An 18,737-nucleotide genomic window follows, 5' to 3' on the forward strand; every position below is an offset into this window, starting at 1 on the left:
CAAGGGTCTCTTCTTTTGAAAGGTTCCTTACATTATTAAAAAAAAAAAGAACTGCTTTAGTAAAACAACAGTGAAAGTATCCAATTTTATTTTCTGAAATAATTTTTTCTGTAGCCTTATGATGAGAAAATTAACAATAGTGTTGGAATTTAATACATTATGAGAGTTACCCAGCATCTCCATCAACGAACAACGACTTCCTAGAGTCGTTGCTTTTTGTAGATAATATTGTTCATCTGTAATTCTTTAGACTTAATTGTGTCCCTTGTACATGAAGTAGTCTCGTTGCAATAAAATGTATATGAAAATTACCTTGACACATACCTCTGGTCAATTATATTCCTTCAATAGTAGCTTCTAATGCTGACAATGTTGAATGTGTGTGTTTATGAAATTTGAGATTTATGTGATTATGTACATCATGTTTTGTTGCATGTCTTCAGCAGATTCATGCATTGACTTTATAAAAATGCCATTTTTTGCCTGATATAAGTTACACTGATATAAATGCTTTGGTTTCAGTATTTTAACAGACATTGTCCTTATATACTGTTAGAGCCATTACATATCCTTAAGTTTTGATTTTCTTTTGGAGGTTGAGGAAAAATGGGGAGTTCGATATTTGTTCTTTTTATGTTGCTATGAGGGGATCCTCTCTCTTGCCACTTTTCCTTGGAATGGTGTTTGGGGTCGATGGCCCCTTAGAGAGTGTCTCTTTTTGTTTGGATGGTGGCATGGGGGAATCTAACAATATATAAAGTTTGGGAGGAGAGGATATACTCTAGTAGATAGATGTTTTATTTGTTGGTGTAGTGGGGAGGGGGTGGATCGCCTTTTGATTCATTGCACAGTGGCTTCTCATTTGTGGTGTTTTGTATTTAGATCTTTTGGTATCTATTGGTCATGCCAGGGAGTGTGAGAGATCTTTTGTTTGGTTGGAGGAATTGGTTGGGAAAATATTTGTTGGATATTTGGAATTTGGTTTCACTTTGTTTGATGTAGATTCTTTGGCGTGAACAAAATAGGACCAGTTTCTAGCTCATTTTGTTGAGACTTTGTTTGATTAGTCTCGAGCTTGGGGACTCACAAATAGAGACTTTGTTCCTATTTTACTGAGTCTCTATTTCATTGTATATAATCTTTTTCTTTGTAATTGTTTCTTTAGGCTACTTTATGCTGTTTTGCATGTAGTAGTCTCTTTTCAGTAAAATTTTCTTACTTGTCAAAAAAAAAGTTTTGATTTTCTTTTGTTGCCATGGTTCTTAACCATTTTTCAGGCTCTGTGATCAAGCACCAGCTTGTAAGTCATCTCACACTGGGGATTGCTCTGCGTGGTGTGTTAGATGCACTACGCAAACCTGCAGATTCAAAAGTTTGTATCATCTCTCATTGAGTGCATTTTCTTTTATTGGTGGTTATATGCTATTAATAGTGGTTATTTTAACTTTTATCTTATGCAGATGTTTGTGTTTGGGACTCTAGCTCTGGAGCAGTTTGTGGATCGTCTGATTGAGTGGCCACAGTATTGTAATCATATCTTACAGATATCTCATCTGCGTGGTACTCATTCAGAACTTGTTGCTTTCATCGAACAGGCTCTTGCCAGGATTTCATCAGGCCATTCAGACACAGATGGAGGCGGCCATGGTTCTGTTGTTAATCACCATGGTTCCACTCAGTCTTCCTCAGGGAATTTGGAGGTAAATTCTGAAGTTTATCTCTTGACTTCTGTCATGCATTTGAACTCACCAAAGCCAAACTCATGAAGAGTAGACTTCCGTAGTGCATAAAATTACTTTTGGAAATTGTGAAAATCCCGTACAAGTTGGAGAATGGATTGTTTGAGGATGCATTTTTAATGAATAAAAAAAAAATTCATTCTCGAGAATGCATAATCCACAGTAAAGTCTTTTGAGAATGAAATTTGTTTGGCCCTTTAGCTGAGCTATGTATGTATATATATTTTCTGATAATGTCTTTTTATTTGATTTATATATGTTGGGACATTGGTGCAGTTAAATGGCTCTAGCATCATACAGGCTGGGCAGCAGCTTTCATCTCCAATACAGATTCAACTAAGACATGAAAGTCTTGAGGATCGTCATAAAACTGTTGCAGCGTCATCTAATGATGTGAAACCACTCTTACCTTCTGTAGGGCAATCTTCAGCTATTCATTCAGCTGATGCCTCCAGTATTCAGAAGGTAACTCCCCCCTTCGCTCTCTCTCCATGTGGTGTCATTTTTTATCCTCTTCCTGGCATTGCTCATTTTATTGCTAAAGTTGCAGCCACAGATTGCTGTCAGTGCTCCAGCATTGCTGTCTTCTTCCCCTGGTTTTGTCCGTCCTTCTCGATCAGTTACATCTGCCAGTAATTTTCTTTGACCTAAAATTATGCCTTTTGTTTTACAGAAGTTTCAACTCTCAACTGGTCTTCATGTATTTGTTAAATGCTCCATCACTATAGTCATGCTTATGCAATGTAATTTACAGGGTTTGGGTCTGCACTGAACATTGAAACACTTGTTGCTGCAGCTGAGAAAAGAGAAACTCCGATAGAGGTACTCACTTCCACATTCAATAACTTTCACTAAAATACTAGCTGTATATCTGTGTGGTGCACGGGTTAGTTAAAAATCATATGTAAATTAAGGAAAAGACTTCATATATATATATATGTAATAATTTATATATATCTTCTATTTTTTTTTTTTTTTTGATAGGTAATAAGACTTTTATTGAAATTAAACATCATGTTCATGATGGTAAACACTTTGAACGAGAAACAAATACAATATAATCAAGAACTAAAGGAAATAGAGACTAAGAATTCAGATAAAGAAATACAATTCGTACACCCCCAAATACGAGCACAATGAAATAGAGTACCAAAGAGGAGAGATTTTAGATGATCTAATGTTCTCTCCTTGTCTTCAAAAATGCGGGTATTGTGTTCCTGCCAAACTAACCACATTAAACATGCCGGGATCATATTCCAAATGGTTGAAAGATACTTTCCAAACCAATTTCTCCAAATAAAGAAAAAAGAGCTGACTGACCTTGGCATTACCCACTGGATCCCAAACACTGCAAAAGCTTCACACCATAAGGCATGAGAAACTTACAGTCAAGAAGAAGATGATCCACTGATTCCCCATCGCAGCAGCATAAACAACACCTATTAACTAGAGACTGACCTCTCTTCACAAGATTATCAATGGTGAGTATTCTATCATTAGCTGCTGTCCATAAGAAGAAAGACACTTGTTTAGGCACCTTTGCACACCAAATGCACTCCCATAACAGTTTATAAAAAGAGTGCACATCAAACACCCCAGACGTAGTTAATCTCTAGACCAAGTGATCATCTCCCTCACCCCTCGGCATAGAGGAATAAATAAGCTAAAAAAAGTAATAAACAGTGTCTGCCTCCCAATCCTGAGGACCATGACAGAAAAGTAAATTCTAGCTCCCACTACCTCCTTCTGAAGTAGATACTACCAAGTTAGAGACCCATGCTTCTTTAGAAAGAGAGCAAGCAAACATAGCAAGAAATAGTTCCTTCAAAGGAATTAGCCCACTCCATGGATCATGCCAAAAAATAACACGGCAACACCCCCCCCCCCTCCCCCCAACATTATACGGAATTTGACTAAAGAACTTCTTTGTTCCTTACTTAATACTCCTCCACGTCCCACACCCATGAGAACCTCTTACCCCTCTAGTGCACCAGCCTCTTCTCGCTTCACCATATTTGGCTGCTATAACTTGACGCCAAAGTCTGTTACTTTCTTTCCCAAAACACCACAACCACTTCCCAAGCAAACAAGGCCTTGTTAAACAACCCAATCCCCCGGATCCCCAAACCACCACTCTCAACTGGCAAACAGACCTTATCCCAAGCAATTAAAGGATATTTAAAAACATCATTTGAGGCCCCCCAAAGGAAATTCCTTTGAATCCTTTCTATTCTAGCTGCCACAGCCTGAAGGATAGTAATAGTAAACAAAGATAAAAAGTAGGTGGGAAGGCTTGAGAGAGTACTTTTTAACAAAGTAAGCCTATCACATGTTGACAAATAAAGTCTTTTCCAACTAGATAGCCTATTCTCCATCTTTTCTATAATAGGATTCCATGTTGACGAATCCTTATAATGGGCCCCGAGAGGCATGCCCACCTTGCAACAATCTCACTCTTACCTACATTAACTTTTAGTCCTGTCATAGCTTCAAAGAAGATCAACACCATCTGAATGTATAATAACTGTTCCCTAGAAGCATCACAGAACAAAATAATATCGTTAGCAAAAAGAAGATGAGAGATATGCACACTCCCTTGTCTATGTGACCCTGCTTGAAAACCACAAAGAAAACCACCATTTTCTGTTCTCTTCAACGGTCTACTCAACACTTCCATAACCTATAGGAATAAAAGTGGAGACAAAGGATCCCCTTGGGGAATACACAAGAACTACCAAAAAAACCCGCAGGAGCTCCATTGAACAGTAAAATATATATATATATATATATATTTTTAAAGTCATGGAGGGAAGCACAGTTTTATTGAAAAAGAAAACTACATTAGATGATTAAAATAATTTAAAATGAATAATGAAACTTAAAAAAAAAAATACTCTACAAAATTTTGGTAATAGAATTTAGTAAGAGTAATATTTCTGAACTTCTTGAAAGTGGCAATAGAGTTTCACTTAAAGAAAACTATATTAATAACTTTGATGTATTTATAGTGTGTCACATGACAAAATTACAATAGCATGTCATATGATTTGTAATAGTTATGTTGAGCTAAATGAGCTAAGCATGGTGTGTATGACCCAATTTTTAGTATGTGGTCTATGATGTTGACAACTGGTGCAATTTGGATGCATGTTAGGAAGAGTTGAAGATCTTGATTTGTGACTTATTCAGCATTTGATATTACATACACAATGGCACTTTTGTTTTCTACATTTATTTTTTATAAACCATTTTAGATTCTATGAAAATTTTGTGTTCAGAGTCTCTATGTCATCTGGTATTGATATCTTTATCTTAGCAATGAAGTATTTTCTGTTTTGTGTCCATTATCATAACATCTAATTTATATTTATGTATTTCACCAAGTCCCTATATTCTTCAATCAGATTAAGTTAATTTTGCATGTACAAAGTTGGGCTGGGTGGCTGATATGAACTTATATTTTGATATGATGCATGTGATTTTTGGCACTCCAGATATTTCATGTTTAGTTTAGTATTGTGGAGTTCTCTTGTTGACCTGAACGGAACTACTTATTTTAGTTTCTTTCTATGGGAGGGATATTTGTGAATAAGTTTTTGCAAATTAAGGACAAATACTAATTGGTCTAGCACCTAGACCATCCTATGCTTGTTCACATTTTTTTAGTTCCTTTATAGTGAGTTCAGTCCTAATAGTGGTTCTTTTCCTATTCAAACATTTTTTGGTTATGTTCTTTAGTAGGAAATGCAATTTTTTCATGCTTATGTATTTTATTCTAGGAAAAAATGATTTTACTTATGAACTTAATTTTTGTTATTGTGATGCAATAAATTACGATTTAAGTTTTTTTATTATAGTTTTAGAAAAAACTTTATTATTGAATTATCTTACTCAATTCAAATTCAAAATAATACTCCCTTTTTCAAGATAAAGTTCTTTAAAGAAGAAAAAAAAGAGAGTTGGCTGCATCGTATTCTCTCCTTCAGCTTATCCAAACTCGTATTCCTCGGGGTAATAGGAGAGATACTCTTTACTGGCGGCTTAAAGGGAATGGTAAGCTTGACACTCGGTCTTACTACCATGCGATCTAGGGTGCTTCGAACTCTATATTTCCTTGGAAGGGTGTTTGGAAACCAAAGATTCCTAAGTTCCTAAGCACGTGGCGTTCTTTTTGTGGACTGCTGCACATGGTCGGATCCTCACTTTGGATAATCTAATGCTTAAGGGTCGGCCTTTGGCTAATAGGTGTTGTATGTGTTGCTGTGATGGGGAGTCGGTTAATCACCTTCTCCTTCATTGTCTTGTTATCCATTCTCTATGGACGTTTATGCTTCAGACCTTTGGTATTCTTTGGGTTATGCTAGGATCGATGGCGGGTTTGTTGTCTTGCTTGCATCAGTGGCTTGGGAAGCATAACTCGGACATTCGGAACTTGGTTCCAGGGTGCTTAATGTGGATTGTTAGCTATGTTTTACAACTTCCTGTGTTTGCTCTGGGTGAGTTGGTTCTGTTTTAGGGGAATTCCAATCTGAGCCAGTACTGAGTCCCAAAGATTGATATTGGGAGTTTGAGAGTCATTAGTTTGGGGCACTCTGTATAACATCAAATAGCACTTCCTCCCATAATAATGGGATAAAGGGTTAATGGGATAAAGGGTGAGGTTGTGGATTCAAGAGTCCACTTGGTGCATGTGAAAGTTACCAATATAAAAACATTGTGGTGTATATATTATTTCAAAATTATTGTATGAGAATAACTGTCTTTCAATCAACCCAATCAAAATCACGGGAACAATGGAATTTGCATATTGGACAAGTTACCTTAATACTTTTTGGGTTGTCATGCTATTTGTTCATATCTGTCTTTATCTTATAAGTGTCTATGTTCTGTTTACAGGCTCCAGCATCAGAGATTCAAGACAAAATATCTTTTATTATTAATAACATTTCAGTTACTAATATCGAAGCAAAAGCAAAAGAATTAACTGAAATTTTGAAAGAGCAGTACTACCCCTGGTTTGCACAATATATGGTTATGAAAAGGTTAGAAGCTTTACGACTTAATCTTGTATTTGTGTTTGCATTTATAAAAGAACATGTTATGAAACATATTTGCGTCAACTTGTAACTTTCTTTACTCCATAGTGTAGTTTGTTGTATTGGTCTTTATCTTTGTTTGGTTCTTTCTCAATACCCCCTAACTTTCAATGGAACATGCATTGAACTGGATTTTTATGATCTCCCATGTGCATGCACGCATGTGTGCGCAGCCACACGCACATGTTGGTATACCTTGCAGCTGCCTTTGTTGTCATCTTCATATGCTTTTCTTATGACATCACATAATACCTAATTTTTGGCAGAGCAAGTATCGAGCCAAATTTTCATGACTTGTATTTGAAGTTTCTGGACAAGATCAATTCAAAGGCTTTGAATAAAGAGATTGTTCAAGCCACTTATGAGAACTGCAAGGTTTATGTCTTATAACTATTTTATTTTTGTGTTTAGAAGTAGAGATCATTGTAATAAATTGGCATCTTTTATTTTATTTTTTCAGGTTCTTTTAGGATCAGAGCTTATAAAGTCCAGTTCGGAAGAGCGTTCGTTGCTGAAAAACTTAGGTAGTTGGCTTGGGAAGTTAACAATTGGGAGGAATCAAGTCTTAAGGGCTCGTGAAATAGATCCTAAATCTTTGATTATAGAGGTGATAAAGGGATATATTCCTTCTTCTTGAGTTTTATTATTGTGTTATTATTTGAATTTTGACTTTTCCCCCCTCTTGGGTTGGTGGTGACAGGCATATGAGAAGGGATTGATGATTGCAGTAATTCCGTTTACTTCTAAGGTAGGTTATGCTGACGATTGCCAATTTTAAAGGCTCTGAACTTGGGTGCTGTGATCTTAACCATCTACTTTTTGCTGCAGGTTCTGGAACCCTGCCAAAGCAGTCTTGCATACCAACCCCCCAATCCCTGGACCATGGGCATTCTTGGGTTACTTGCTGAGATATATTCAATGCCTAACTTAAAAATGAACCTCAAGTTTGACATAGAGGTACACATAGTCACATACAATTGTTTCATTGTTGATGCATGCCTAATATAACTTTGGCTCTCTTAGCTACTTATACCCTTTTGTCATTTTAGGTCCTATTCAAGAATCTAGGTGTTGATATGAAGGATGTTACACCGACTTCTCTTCTCAAAGATCGCAAAAGGGAAATTGAAGGGAATCCTGATTTTTCTAATAAAGATGTTGGAGCATCCCAACCACAGTTAGTTTCTGAAATCAAATCAGGAATAGTATCTCCAGTGAATCAAGTTGAGCTACCACTTGAGGTTGCTAGTCCTTCTAATTCTGGTGGCCACACACATTTACTATCTCAGGTTTGTTTGGTTAGAAATGTTGAACATCTGTCAGTGTAGTTAAAAGTGCTCTTAAAGCTTGAAACCCCAAGGCCTCAGTGCTTTGCTTGGCAAAAAACAAAAAAGCTTATTTAATGAAGTGCGCTTTAGGCACGTTATTTTGGCTTCTTTTTGAAGAAGCACGTGCAGCTAGGCACACTTATTTATTTTATTGCCAAAAAAAATATGAATCATCAAAATTAATTGCTTGATCTTGAAAGAAATGACATGGACCAATGATTTACTATACAACCACTATTCTTAAGGTGTTTTTTATCTACTTGTCAAAAGATACGAAGATGTTGATTGACCCCCTTTTTCTTGTGTATCTCATCTTTGTTTGCCCTGTTTCTATATTCTGAAGTTCTAACTAATTTGGCTTGTTCAGTATGCTTCTCTTCATCTACCTACTGGTACGTTGATGGAGGATGAAAAGCTATCAGCTTTGGGATTGGCTGATCAGCTCCCTTCTGCTCAGGGACTCTTACAAGCCACTCCATCCCAGTCACCTTTTTCCATTAGTCAGGTGGTTGTGTTTTCTTCCTTCAGTTTAGTAGCAATTGATCATATTTTAGTAGCACACACTAATGATCTGGTTCTTCTGCTGTTTGCAGATTCCGGCACAAATACCCAACATTGGAAATCATGTTATTATCAACCAGAAGCTCAGTGGTTCGGGCTTACACCTGCATTTTCAGAGGTTTGAAGCTGAAAATTCTTTTACTGCTTTTTAAGTACATTGCTGAATACTCATTGCTCTCATACATTACAGCATGGTTCCGATGGCGATGGATAGAGCTATTAAGGAGATAGTATCTGGTATTGTTCAGCGCAGTGTATCTATAGCTACTCAAACAACAAAGGAACTTGTTTTAAAGGTTTGTCAATGCGGCTTAATGAAACCTTTTTTTTGGTACTAATTATGTAATCCTTTTGTTCTTTGGCTTTACGCAGTGCTGTAAACTCCCTTCAATCTATTCTTTTTTCTAACAGCCATGACCTATGTTCATCTCCTTCTTGATCTACCCTGAACTTGAAAATAATCTCTCCATATAAGGCATGCATTACTTGGTTTTCCATGCAGAGCTTCCTTCTTCAGTGCGATCAAGTCATATCTTTTTTTGCACTTACCCATTCTAGTTCATGTGTTTCAACTGTGCTCATCTTTTTTTTTCTTTGCATGCACTTCCTTATCTTGTTGTAGTATGATCCCGTTTTCTTAGTAGGCACTCTCATTTAGGAACATTTTTCCAGTTCGATTTTCATGTATTCAAGCTACAGGCACTGCCGTCTATAATCTCAGTTTACTTATGGGTAACTGGTTCAATATATTTAACTTTTCCCATTTTTATTTTTAATTGTACTAAAGTTGTGTTTTATATATAGCAAGTGAAAGAGATTCTATGAACACTACAATGGAATTACTTTAACTGAGACCCAATAAGACCGTCCAAGTAATAATCTAAGGCAATATGTTTTCAGTTGCATCTCCAAAGCTTCCACTTAAAAAAAAGCACCATGTGACCAACTCCTAAATCAGCCTTGAAGTTCATTTATACCAAAGTTAGACGTCTATAGTTTATATATATCCCTGTTGTGATTCAAGTGGTTTTATGAGGTCAAGCTTTGACGGTTGTGGGGGGAAATGTTTTGTTTTGAATTGAATAAAAGACTTGCATAAACCTCTTTCTTTAGCAATGTTTGAACAACAGAACTATCCCTACATTTCCCCATGTTTAGTTGGGATTGCTGAAGCCCATGTCACAATATCTCTCTAGTTGCTGTTGTTATATATAATTGTTACTTACTTTATTCAAATACGATGGTAGGATTATGCCATGGAATCAGATGAGACACGCATATTCAATGCAGCACACTTGATGGTTGCGAGTCTGGCTGGAAGTCTAGCTCATGTAACATGCAAGGTAATATCTATCACTATACTTTCACAATTTCTTTATCTTTTTTGGTTTTGGATTGTTATAATATCTTTTAAAATGTCTGCTTTTATTTTCTGGTGTTAACTTTGGTTGGTGGCTTCTGCTAGGAACCCTTACGGGTTGCACTATCAAGTCAACTGAGGAGTTCACTTCAGAATAGGGGTATTGCAAATGAAATTATGGAACAAGCTGTACAGCTTGTTACCAATGACAACCTTGATCTTGGCTGTGCACTTATTGAACAGGCTGCCACAGACAAGGTTAGCTCTGATGATTGTGCATTTTATGCTTGTGTGTGGTGTGTGTATTTTAGTTTATGGCATATAGAAGGTTCATCATCATCTATTAAAGCATTTTCCTGACTTTTTCTACACTGGGTGTTTTATACTTGGTGGCAATATAGGAAGCATCTAAATTTTTGTGTTGTGTTTGTCAACTAAAAGACGTAAATAGAATTTGGAACATAAGTTGTTATGGAAGTTTCCCTTGGATGAATGTGTCTTGGATTAAGACAATAACTTGTTGTTATTGCCTTGAAAATATTTGGCCATGTCTTATATAATTGGATAAAACAATTAAGGAAAAGGAGATGGGACCTTTAAAAAATTATGCCCAAGGTTTGGAATAATTGGCGAAGTTAAAGTTGACTTAGGATTTTTGCATGTTTAATTATCACCTATGCATTACATATGCATGCTGGAGTTTTTTTTTTTCCTCAAATGTTTTGAAGTTAATCCAAGACCTTGTGCATCTGAAAGCTTGTCTCTAGTTGCATATTACAACAGCAGCCAAGTCTTATGCAAAATTTAGGGGTTGGCTATGGATCTTGAACAGACTAAATAGGGTCAGCCACTTGTATTTATTTCTCAATTCTATTCTATCTGAATTAGTTCTCTCTTTTACCTTCTTAATTGAGACAGTTTTTTACTAATGTTATTCTAGGTCTTCCTATACTTTTTCTGATTCCCTCGACTTGGATCAGTTCACTCTTCCTTTTTGGTGCATTAATCGCTCTTCTTGCATATGACCAAACCATCTCAAGCAGCCCTCCTTATTTTCATAAATAGGGCCACTCCTATATTTAAGCAAATTTCATCATTTCAAATCTTATCTTTTCTTGTATTTCATTTATCTATCTTAACATTCTCTTAGCTACACTGATTTTTATCAACATGTTGCCTCTTAACAACTCAACCTTCAGTACCTTAGAGTATAGTTGGTGTTATAGTAGTTTTGTAAAAGTTTTCCTTGTACATAATAGATAATCTACGATATGCAATAGGCTCGATGCATTCCCCTACTTCATTCACCGTGTTTTTACGCTATGATTCACATTTTCTTCAATCTCTCTATCCTTGTGAATTATTGATACAAGATATCAAGAGCTCTTACATTTTGGTATCTTTTGACCATCAAGTCTTGCAACCTCTTCACTTTTGTTTCTATTACTTAATTTACCTTCCACTTATTTTGTTTTAATTGTAGTTGGCCCAAAGCCTTTGGACTCTAAAACATCTTTCCAAATTTGTAGCTTAACATCAACTCCACACCTAGTTTCATACTCCAAAACTATATCATCTATAAAGAGCATACACCGAGTAATTTCATTTTGAGTTCATCTGGTGATCTCATCCATCTCTAGTGCAATGAGATATGGACTTAATGTTGATCCTTGATACAAACCTACTATGATAGGAAACACAATTGTCACACCTCTACTTGTTCTTACAGTAGTTACAATTTTGTCATACATATCCATAATAAACTTAATAGATTTTAGAGGAACTTATTTCTTTTCTAGGTCCCTCCATATAACCTCTTACAGTAGTTACAATTTTGTCCAAATTTATCTATATTTTTCCATTAGGCGTCTAAGTAAGAAAATAACTTCCATGATAGATCTCTTTGGCATGAAATCAATTTGATTCTTTAATATTGTTGTTTCAAGTCTTAACCTATATTCAATTGTTCCCTCCCAAAGTTTGATAGTGTGACTCATAAGATACATTCCATGTTAACTTGTAAAATTTTGAATATCTCCCTTGTTTTTGTAAATAAGTATTAGAGTATATCTCCTCAACTCACTTGACATTTTGTTTACGCAAGATCTTATTGTAAAGGTTTGTCAACCAACAACATACACCCATGTCAGTCAAGCACACTTCTAAACTTAACTGGGAATCTCATTTAGGGTGGAGGAAACACGCTTATGCAGTATGAAACCTTTTCAAGGCACTCATAGATGTGGTGTGGAAGAGCATTAAAATAGGATGTGATGGGATGGGATAGGTTGTTAAGAGTACACTCTAGTTGACACAGGCATTGGTAGTTGGATCCAGTTCTGGTATGACCGTTGGTGTGGAGATCAGCCTTTGAGGAGGGTGGCTTTTCCTGTTGTGTATGATTGTTCCATAGATAGAGAAGTTTCAATGGAGTCTTTGTTGGTGAGATAGATTTCAGGGGAGAGGAGGAGCGATGCAACATTCCTCTGCGACTTTGATGATTGGGTGTTTAGTTTGGTGGCTTCATTTCTCCATCTTCTTGATTTTGATATCCCTCTTAGAGAGGGTTTGATCGAATGAGGTGGAGGTTGAAAAGGAATGGGGAATTCAATGTTTGCTCTTTCTATGCCTCTCTAAGGGGCTCAAATACTGTGCTCTTCCTTTGGAAAGGAAGTTCAGGTGTTAAGGCCCCCATAGAGGGTCTCCTTTTTGGCAGTGGCAGGGGGGAAGGCACTCACATGTAAGAACTTCGTTCAGAGGGCTATACGTTAGTAGGCTGGTGTTTCATGTGCCAATGTAGTGGGAAGACTTTTTTTGCTACATTGCACAGCTGCATTAGATTTGTGGAGCTTTGTTTTTAGATCTTTGGGATTCATAGGTATTATTAGAAAAGGTTGTTGACCTTTTGTTTGGATTGTGATTCATAAGATGGATATTTGGAACATTGTTCTATTATGTTTGATGTAGACTATATGAAGGGAATGCAATTGGTGTTTATTTTAAGATGAGGAAAGAATAGGGATTCAATTGTTAGTGACTTTCACTAGCTCCTTATCTGATTGGTATCGTGCATGGGGCTTTATGAATTGAAATTCCATTGTGATGTTTATATATTCATTGCCTTTCTGTACATAATTCTTTAGGCTTCTTTATGTCCATTTACCTTTATTAGGCTTTCTTTAATAAAATTATTTTTTCCTATAAAAAGGGGATGGTGATAAGGACATTTGGGGCAATGGGTTAACCTTCTCAGACGCTTAATATCTCATAATCACAGGTGTGATTTCTTTAAATACAATGAAGCACATCCTGAAAGATGCTTCTGTTCTTTTTATACTAGGAATAGGAGGTCCAAAATAAACCTAGTGACCTATGTTAAATTGTTAAAATCCAAGATTACACTCCAAGGCTTGGTTTTTATCTTTTTTATTATTATTTTTTTAAAGAGTTGTTTAAAGGTCTTAGAAACTCCTAGGAAATTTTAGATTAGACATGATTAAAAAATATTCTTTGATCTTCAAAGAGGGTCAGAGCCATCTTCATTGGATGTTGGCGTGTGGCTTCCCAATTAATAAAACTCAAGATTGTGCCATAGCTGGAAGCAATGCAGCTTTACTTATTTTTGAGCTGCATAATGCAATTTCAGTGCTTAATGTCTTCAAAATTAATTCAGCATTAATTTTTTAGGGCTTTGCTTTCTGTTTGATTGGACAACAGATGATGAACTGATTGTACTTTGATTATTCTATTTTTTAAACAATGTAAAATTTCAATTTATGGTTTTTCTGTGGTGCATTGATTATTGTAGGCGATACAAACCATTGATGGGGAAATAGGTCAACAACTTGCTTTGAGAAGGAAGCATAGAGAGGGTGTTGGTCCCACATTTTTTGATGCAAACATGTATACACAAGGTTCTATGGGTGTTGTACCAGAGGCCCTCCGGCCTAAACCTGGTCACCTATCCCTTTCTCAACAACGAGTTTATGAGGTAGGCACTCGACTTTTTGCATGAGGTTTCATATGATGCTTAGAGACATAGTCCTTACAGTTTTTTTTTTTTTGGGGCATTCCCTTGCACTTTTTAGGACTTTGTTCGGCTTCCCTGGCAAAACCAATCTACTCAGAGTTCACATGCTATGCCATCCGGTCCTGCTACTGCTGGCAGTACAGGTTTGCCTGGTGCGTATGGCTCAGCATCTGGACAATTAAATCCTGGCTACTCATCTGGCCCTGGTAGCACAGGATTTGAAGCAGTCTCTCGGCCACAGGATGAGTCAACGGAATCTAATTCGGCTCTGCATCTTAGGTGTTTTATCTATATCATGTTCACTGGATTTTTTTTTATTATAAAAATTTAAATTTATTGTTTTTATTTATTTTTTGTTTGCTAATATGATTGGAATTCTTTCTGAAATTATATAGTGCTTCCTCACTTCACATTGGAGTTGCTGATGGTGCTAGCTACATTAGTTCTGAAAATGATTCTGCGACTGCTTCGTTTCCTCCAACTACCTCAGCCTCTGACTTACATTCAGTCGATTCCTCTGATGTTGCAAAAGTAAGAGGTTTTTATTTTCTTGATGAGTTTCTATGTTGAGGTATTAGCCTTTGTTATTGATATGTGCTTGTAATTTTTTGCAAGGAGTCTGGAGCTTCTTCACAGTCATTACCTTCACAGGTTACCACAGAACGCCTTGGAACTGGCATATCAGAACCTTCACTCACCACTAGGGATGCATTGGATAAATACCAAATTGTGGCACAGAAGGTTGCAAATAACCTTTGTTGTTTGTACTTTTATTCTTTTGTCTTTGGTGCCCCCCCCCCCCCCCCACCCCTTTTTTCTTGTATTGTACTTCATTATCTGAGCATCCTTTGTGCAACTTATGCTCATGTTCCGGTCAAAAAAAGAGCTGGTGACCTACTTTAGATTGTTGCATGGTTACCATTATTCTCTGGGCTAGTAATTTCATGTTTTATTTTTTTCTTATTGGTTTCTTTCAGTTTTGCTATTATGGCTTAAGAAGTACCTACAATTTTTTATTGACTCCCTATTTGTGATGGTTTCAGTTGGAAGCTTTGCTAAATAATGATGGTAAAGACGCAGAAGTTCAGGTATTGTTTTTCTTTCCTTCATCTTGGCACTACCACTATGCTATATATTATCTGAGGCACCTTTGTTCTGGAATTTCTTCTGCCTTATTCTATTTTGCCAACTTGTTTGTGAAACCTTAATTTAATTTTATTGCACATATGTTTACGCTAAAATGTGTCTTTTGGGATATATTTGTGTTCAGGTAGTCATTGCTGAGGTTCCTGAAATTATACTCAGATGCATAAGTCGAGATGAAGCTGCCTTGGCTGTTGCACAAAAGGTTTGCTATCTTTTATAAGAGAACATTTTGGGACACACACACACACGCGTTTTATGTGTTATTGCTTGAGCTATCTCGGTTGCTCCACAATTTTTTGTTGGTGTCCAATTAACTGATTTGAATAGGCCTGAAAAGGACCTTATCTCTTGAAATGTTTTTCCCAAATTATTCATTGATTTGATTTTCATTATAAATGATGTTACAGGTTTTTAAAGGTTTATATGAGAATGGGTCAAACAATATCCATATTGGTGCTCATCTGGCAATTCTGACTGCAATTCGTGATGTTTGTAAGCTTGTTGTTAAGGAGCTCAGTAGCTGGGTATGCTATATTGAACCTTTTTCCCATTTCTTAAGATGCATGACATGTTAGGGAAAGTCTGGTTCGCCATGGCTATATGTTACTACATTTGGTATACCTTAAGTTATATATTAATTTTTAATAAACTTGATTCCCTCCCTAATGAATTTACCTTAGTCTATGCTGATCCCTGTGATATGTGGTTAGGGAATCTGTGTGAACTTTTCTACCTCATATCTAATCTCTATGGTATTATGATACTTTTGCTTCCATGCTTGTAAAAAAAAAGGTTATATCACCTTTTGGTAGTTGTTAGAGGGAGATCTTTGGATATATAGTAATGTGTTCCATTTCTTTATCATAATATGAGTGTACATTTTTGTTACAGGTTATTTACTCAGATGAGGAGCGGAAGTTCAACAAAGATATAACTATTGGCCTTATTCGCAGTGAATTGTTAAACCTTGCAGAGTACAATGTTCACATGGCAAAACTTATTGACGGGGGCAGGAATAGTATGTATAAGGAACTTCATTTTACATAATCTGTACTGGGTGCTATAGTTGACTGACCAATTGCATGAATGTGCAGAAACTGCAACCGAGTTTGCGATTTCCCTTTTACAAACTTTAGTCGTTGAAGAATCTAAAGTTATTTCTGAACTTCACAATCTTGTTGACGCTTTGGCAAAGGTTTATCTTCATTCATTTTGTGTAACACTGTCTTTCATCATGACGTGTCGCATAGTTTCTTACCAATTCTAATTTGCAGGTTGCTCAAAAGCCTGGATCTCCAGAGTCATTACAACAGCTGGTTGAGATCGTGAAGAATCCTGCTGGTAGTGTGGCTGCTCTATCTAGTGTAAATGTCGGAAAGGAGGATAAGGCGAGACAATTAAAAGACAAAAAGGTCACTGGAGATGTCATAGTCCAACAGTTACTTTTAGTTATAATTTTGTTTATTTCCTGATCCTGAAGTATTTTCTTTCTACTGAAATAGGCTCCTGGGTACTCTACAGCAAGCAGAGAAGACTATAATAATGCAGAGTCTGTTGAACCAGATCCGGCTGGTTTTCGTGAGCAGGTACCTTGATGTTCAATTCCTAGGTTTTAAAGATCTGGTAGAAGATTGTGTAGATTACATGCATTTGACCAGAATTGCTGATTTAAATGAAAATTAAGAAGAATATATTGGGTGCATTGGACATTACCTTGACACAATACTTTCTTCTTTTGATAAGTAAGTACTTTCAATTGTAAAAAACCAAGGGTTACTACCCAAGTACAGAATGAATACAACGGAAGCACAAAAATATAAAAAGGGAATACAAACAAGGAAAAAAACACAATGACATTAGCTAAAATTCATGGAGTCCATAAAATTTTTGGAGCTCCTCATTTGAAAAAAAGGCAATGGCGACAAAGTCCTCATATAAAGACTTCGAGGTTGCATTTGGATATTTGAATTTGGATTTAGATTTGGATTTTAAACCAATGGATTTGATTTTAACTTTCATGGGGTTGGATGTTATTTTAAATCCAAGGATTTCAAGGTTTAAAATACTTGGTGGATTTGGCCAAATTCAAATCCTTGACATATTTAAATTATCCAAACTAAGTATTTGGATTTTAATCACCCAAATCCAAATATACATGTCGCACCACAATAGTATTTCAATTTTCAACTTCAACAAACTAATCTTCAGCCCCCAAAACTAATTGCATTCCATTCTCTCGATACATACCACATAACCACAACCCAAATTCCTCCACTACCTCTCCTCCCATACTGCCCCGCCCAACTCATTTAAAGATATTGAACTGAAAACAGCATCACTCAAGAAACTCCAAAAAAACAAAATATCATATCTCACAAATCCCAAGCCACCTCACAATGTAGGAGTAAATGATTGACATCATATCTACTGTGTTTTACAAATAAAGCACCACTCCCTAATAAAAATCCCGCAATCCCCCTCTTCGTTAGATTATCCTGTCAAAATCATCTCTAGTCTAGAGCCACACAACAAGCAAAGGGGCAGGAGTTTTCCAAGTATTCTTCCACTCCATAATACCAATTACCTCTTCCTTATATGCTGTATGCTGTCTTTGTTTAGATTCTGTGTCTCATCTAATTTACATAGTGGTATACTGAGCTCTGTTGGTGTCTTGTGTTCATGCTTCATAAAACAGGAAGTAACTACCCCCCCCACCCCGGCCAAAAAAAAAACAAAAAAAAGGGTAGGCATATGATATTCTTCTGTTGCCTGTTAGGTTTGATTTATTTTGATTGGATATTGATACTCATAATTGTATTTTGGAGTTTAAAATGTAGGTGACACTGAATAGAAAAATGTAAAAAATAAAAAGAGAAACATACTGTATTATATGCGTTTTTGATTTTATCATAGCATTTATACTGGTGTGTTATTATGCTGTAGGTCTCTATGCTGTTTGCGGATTGGTACCGGATATGTGAACTACCTGGTGCAAATGATGCAGCCTTTACCAATTACATCTTACAGTTGCATCAGAGTGGACTGCTGAAGGGGGATGATATGACAGATCGCTTTTTCCGCCTCCTGACAGTAAGTTTTTCTCCTTAAAGCTATCTTTTAACCTGATATTCAGATATTCATACTTAATGCCTTTTTCTCATATCAGGAGCTTTCTGTCGCACATTGTCTGTCCTCTGAGGTGATAAATTCAGGAACATTGCAATCGTCTCAAGTGCAGAACCTGTCCTTCCTTGCAGTTGATATCTACGCAAAACTTGTCTTTTCAATCCTGAAGGTAGGTGTTTATGAATTCTAAATATACCATATGGTATTTTCATTTTTGGAATCTAATGTTTTGATTGATTTTTAATATTTTATAATTTGATGAATAATATTTTATTAATTTGATTACTTATGGAGCAGGGATCAAATAAAGTCTTTCTTTTGTCTAAGGTTAGTCCAAAATCTATACAAAAA

The 18,737-nt window shown here is 36.2% G+C and overlaps 1 protein-coding gene across 5 annotated transcripts in view; it reads left to right on the top strand.

Moving 5' to 3' along the window:
• Positions 1–18,737, top strand: part of LOC115986534 (CCR4-NOT transcription complex subunit 1) — a 35,626-nt gene that overhangs the window by 13,271 nt on the left and 3,618 nt on the right. For 2 of the 5 annotated variants that reach the window (XM_031109655.1, XM_031109658.1), the window contains exons 13-42: positions 1,278–1,372; positions 1,461–1,700; positions 2,016–2,204; positions 2,290–2,371; positions 2,494–2,561; positions 6,636–6,781; positions 7,102–7,210; positions 7,296–7,442; positions 7,536–7,583; positions 7,664–7,792; positions 7,885–8,124; positions 8,531–8,671; positions 8,757–8,842; positions 8,915–9,020; positions 9,972–10,067; positions 10,190–10,342; positions 13,893–14,075; positions 14,173–14,393; positions 14,510–14,645; positions 14,730–14,855; positions 15,158–15,202; positions 15,385–15,462; positions 15,668–15,784; positions 16,152–16,278; positions 16,355–16,455; positions 16,535–16,672; positions 16,763–16,846; positions 18,204–18,350; positions 18,427–18,555; positions 18,684–18,713. In XM_031109655.1, coding sequence (XP_030965515.1) covers positions 1,278–1,372; positions 1,461–1,700; positions 2,016–2,204; positions 2,290–2,371; positions 2,494–2,561; positions 6,636–6,781; positions 7,102–7,210; positions 7,296–7,442; positions 7,536–7,583; positions 7,664–7,792; positions 7,885–8,124; positions 8,531–8,671; positions 8,757–8,842; positions 8,915–9,020; positions 9,972–10,067; positions 10,190–10,342; positions 13,893–14,075; positions 14,173–14,393; positions 14,510–14,645; positions 14,730–14,855; positions 15,158–15,202; positions 15,385–15,462; positions 15,668–15,784; positions 16,152–16,278; positions 16,355–16,455; positions 16,535–16,672; positions 16,763–16,846; positions 18,204–18,350; positions 18,427–18,555; positions 18,684–18,713 — 3,737 coding nt within the window. The remainder of the gene's footprint in view (positions 1–1,277; positions 1,373–1,460; positions 1,701–2,015; positions 2,205–2,289; positions 2,372–2,493; positions 2,562–6,635; positions 6,782–7,101; positions 7,211–7,295; positions 7,443–7,535; positions 7,584–7,663; positions 7,793–7,884; positions 8,125–8,530; positions 8,672–8,756; positions 8,843–8,914; positions 9,021–9,971; positions 10,068–10,189; positions 10,343–13,892; positions 14,076–14,172; positions 14,394–14,509; positions 14,646–14,729; positions 14,856–15,157; positions 15,203–15,384; positions 15,463–15,667; positions 15,785–16,151; positions 16,279–16,354; positions 16,456–16,534; positions 16,673–16,762; positions 16,847–18,203; positions 18,351–18,426; positions 18,556–18,683; positions 18,714–18,737) is intronic. The other 3 variants (XM_031109656.1, XM_031109657.1, XM_031109659.1) reach the window with 3 other exon arrangements.

This window comes from Quercus lobata, chromosome 4 (genome assembly GCF_001633185.2).
Source record: "Quercus lobata isolate SW786 chromosome 4, ValleyOak3.0 Primary Assembly, whole genome shotgun sequence".
NCBI classification, from domain to species: domain Eukaryota; kingdom Viridiplantae; phylum Streptophyta; class Magnoliopsida; order Fagales; family Fagaceae; genus Quercus; species Quercus lobata.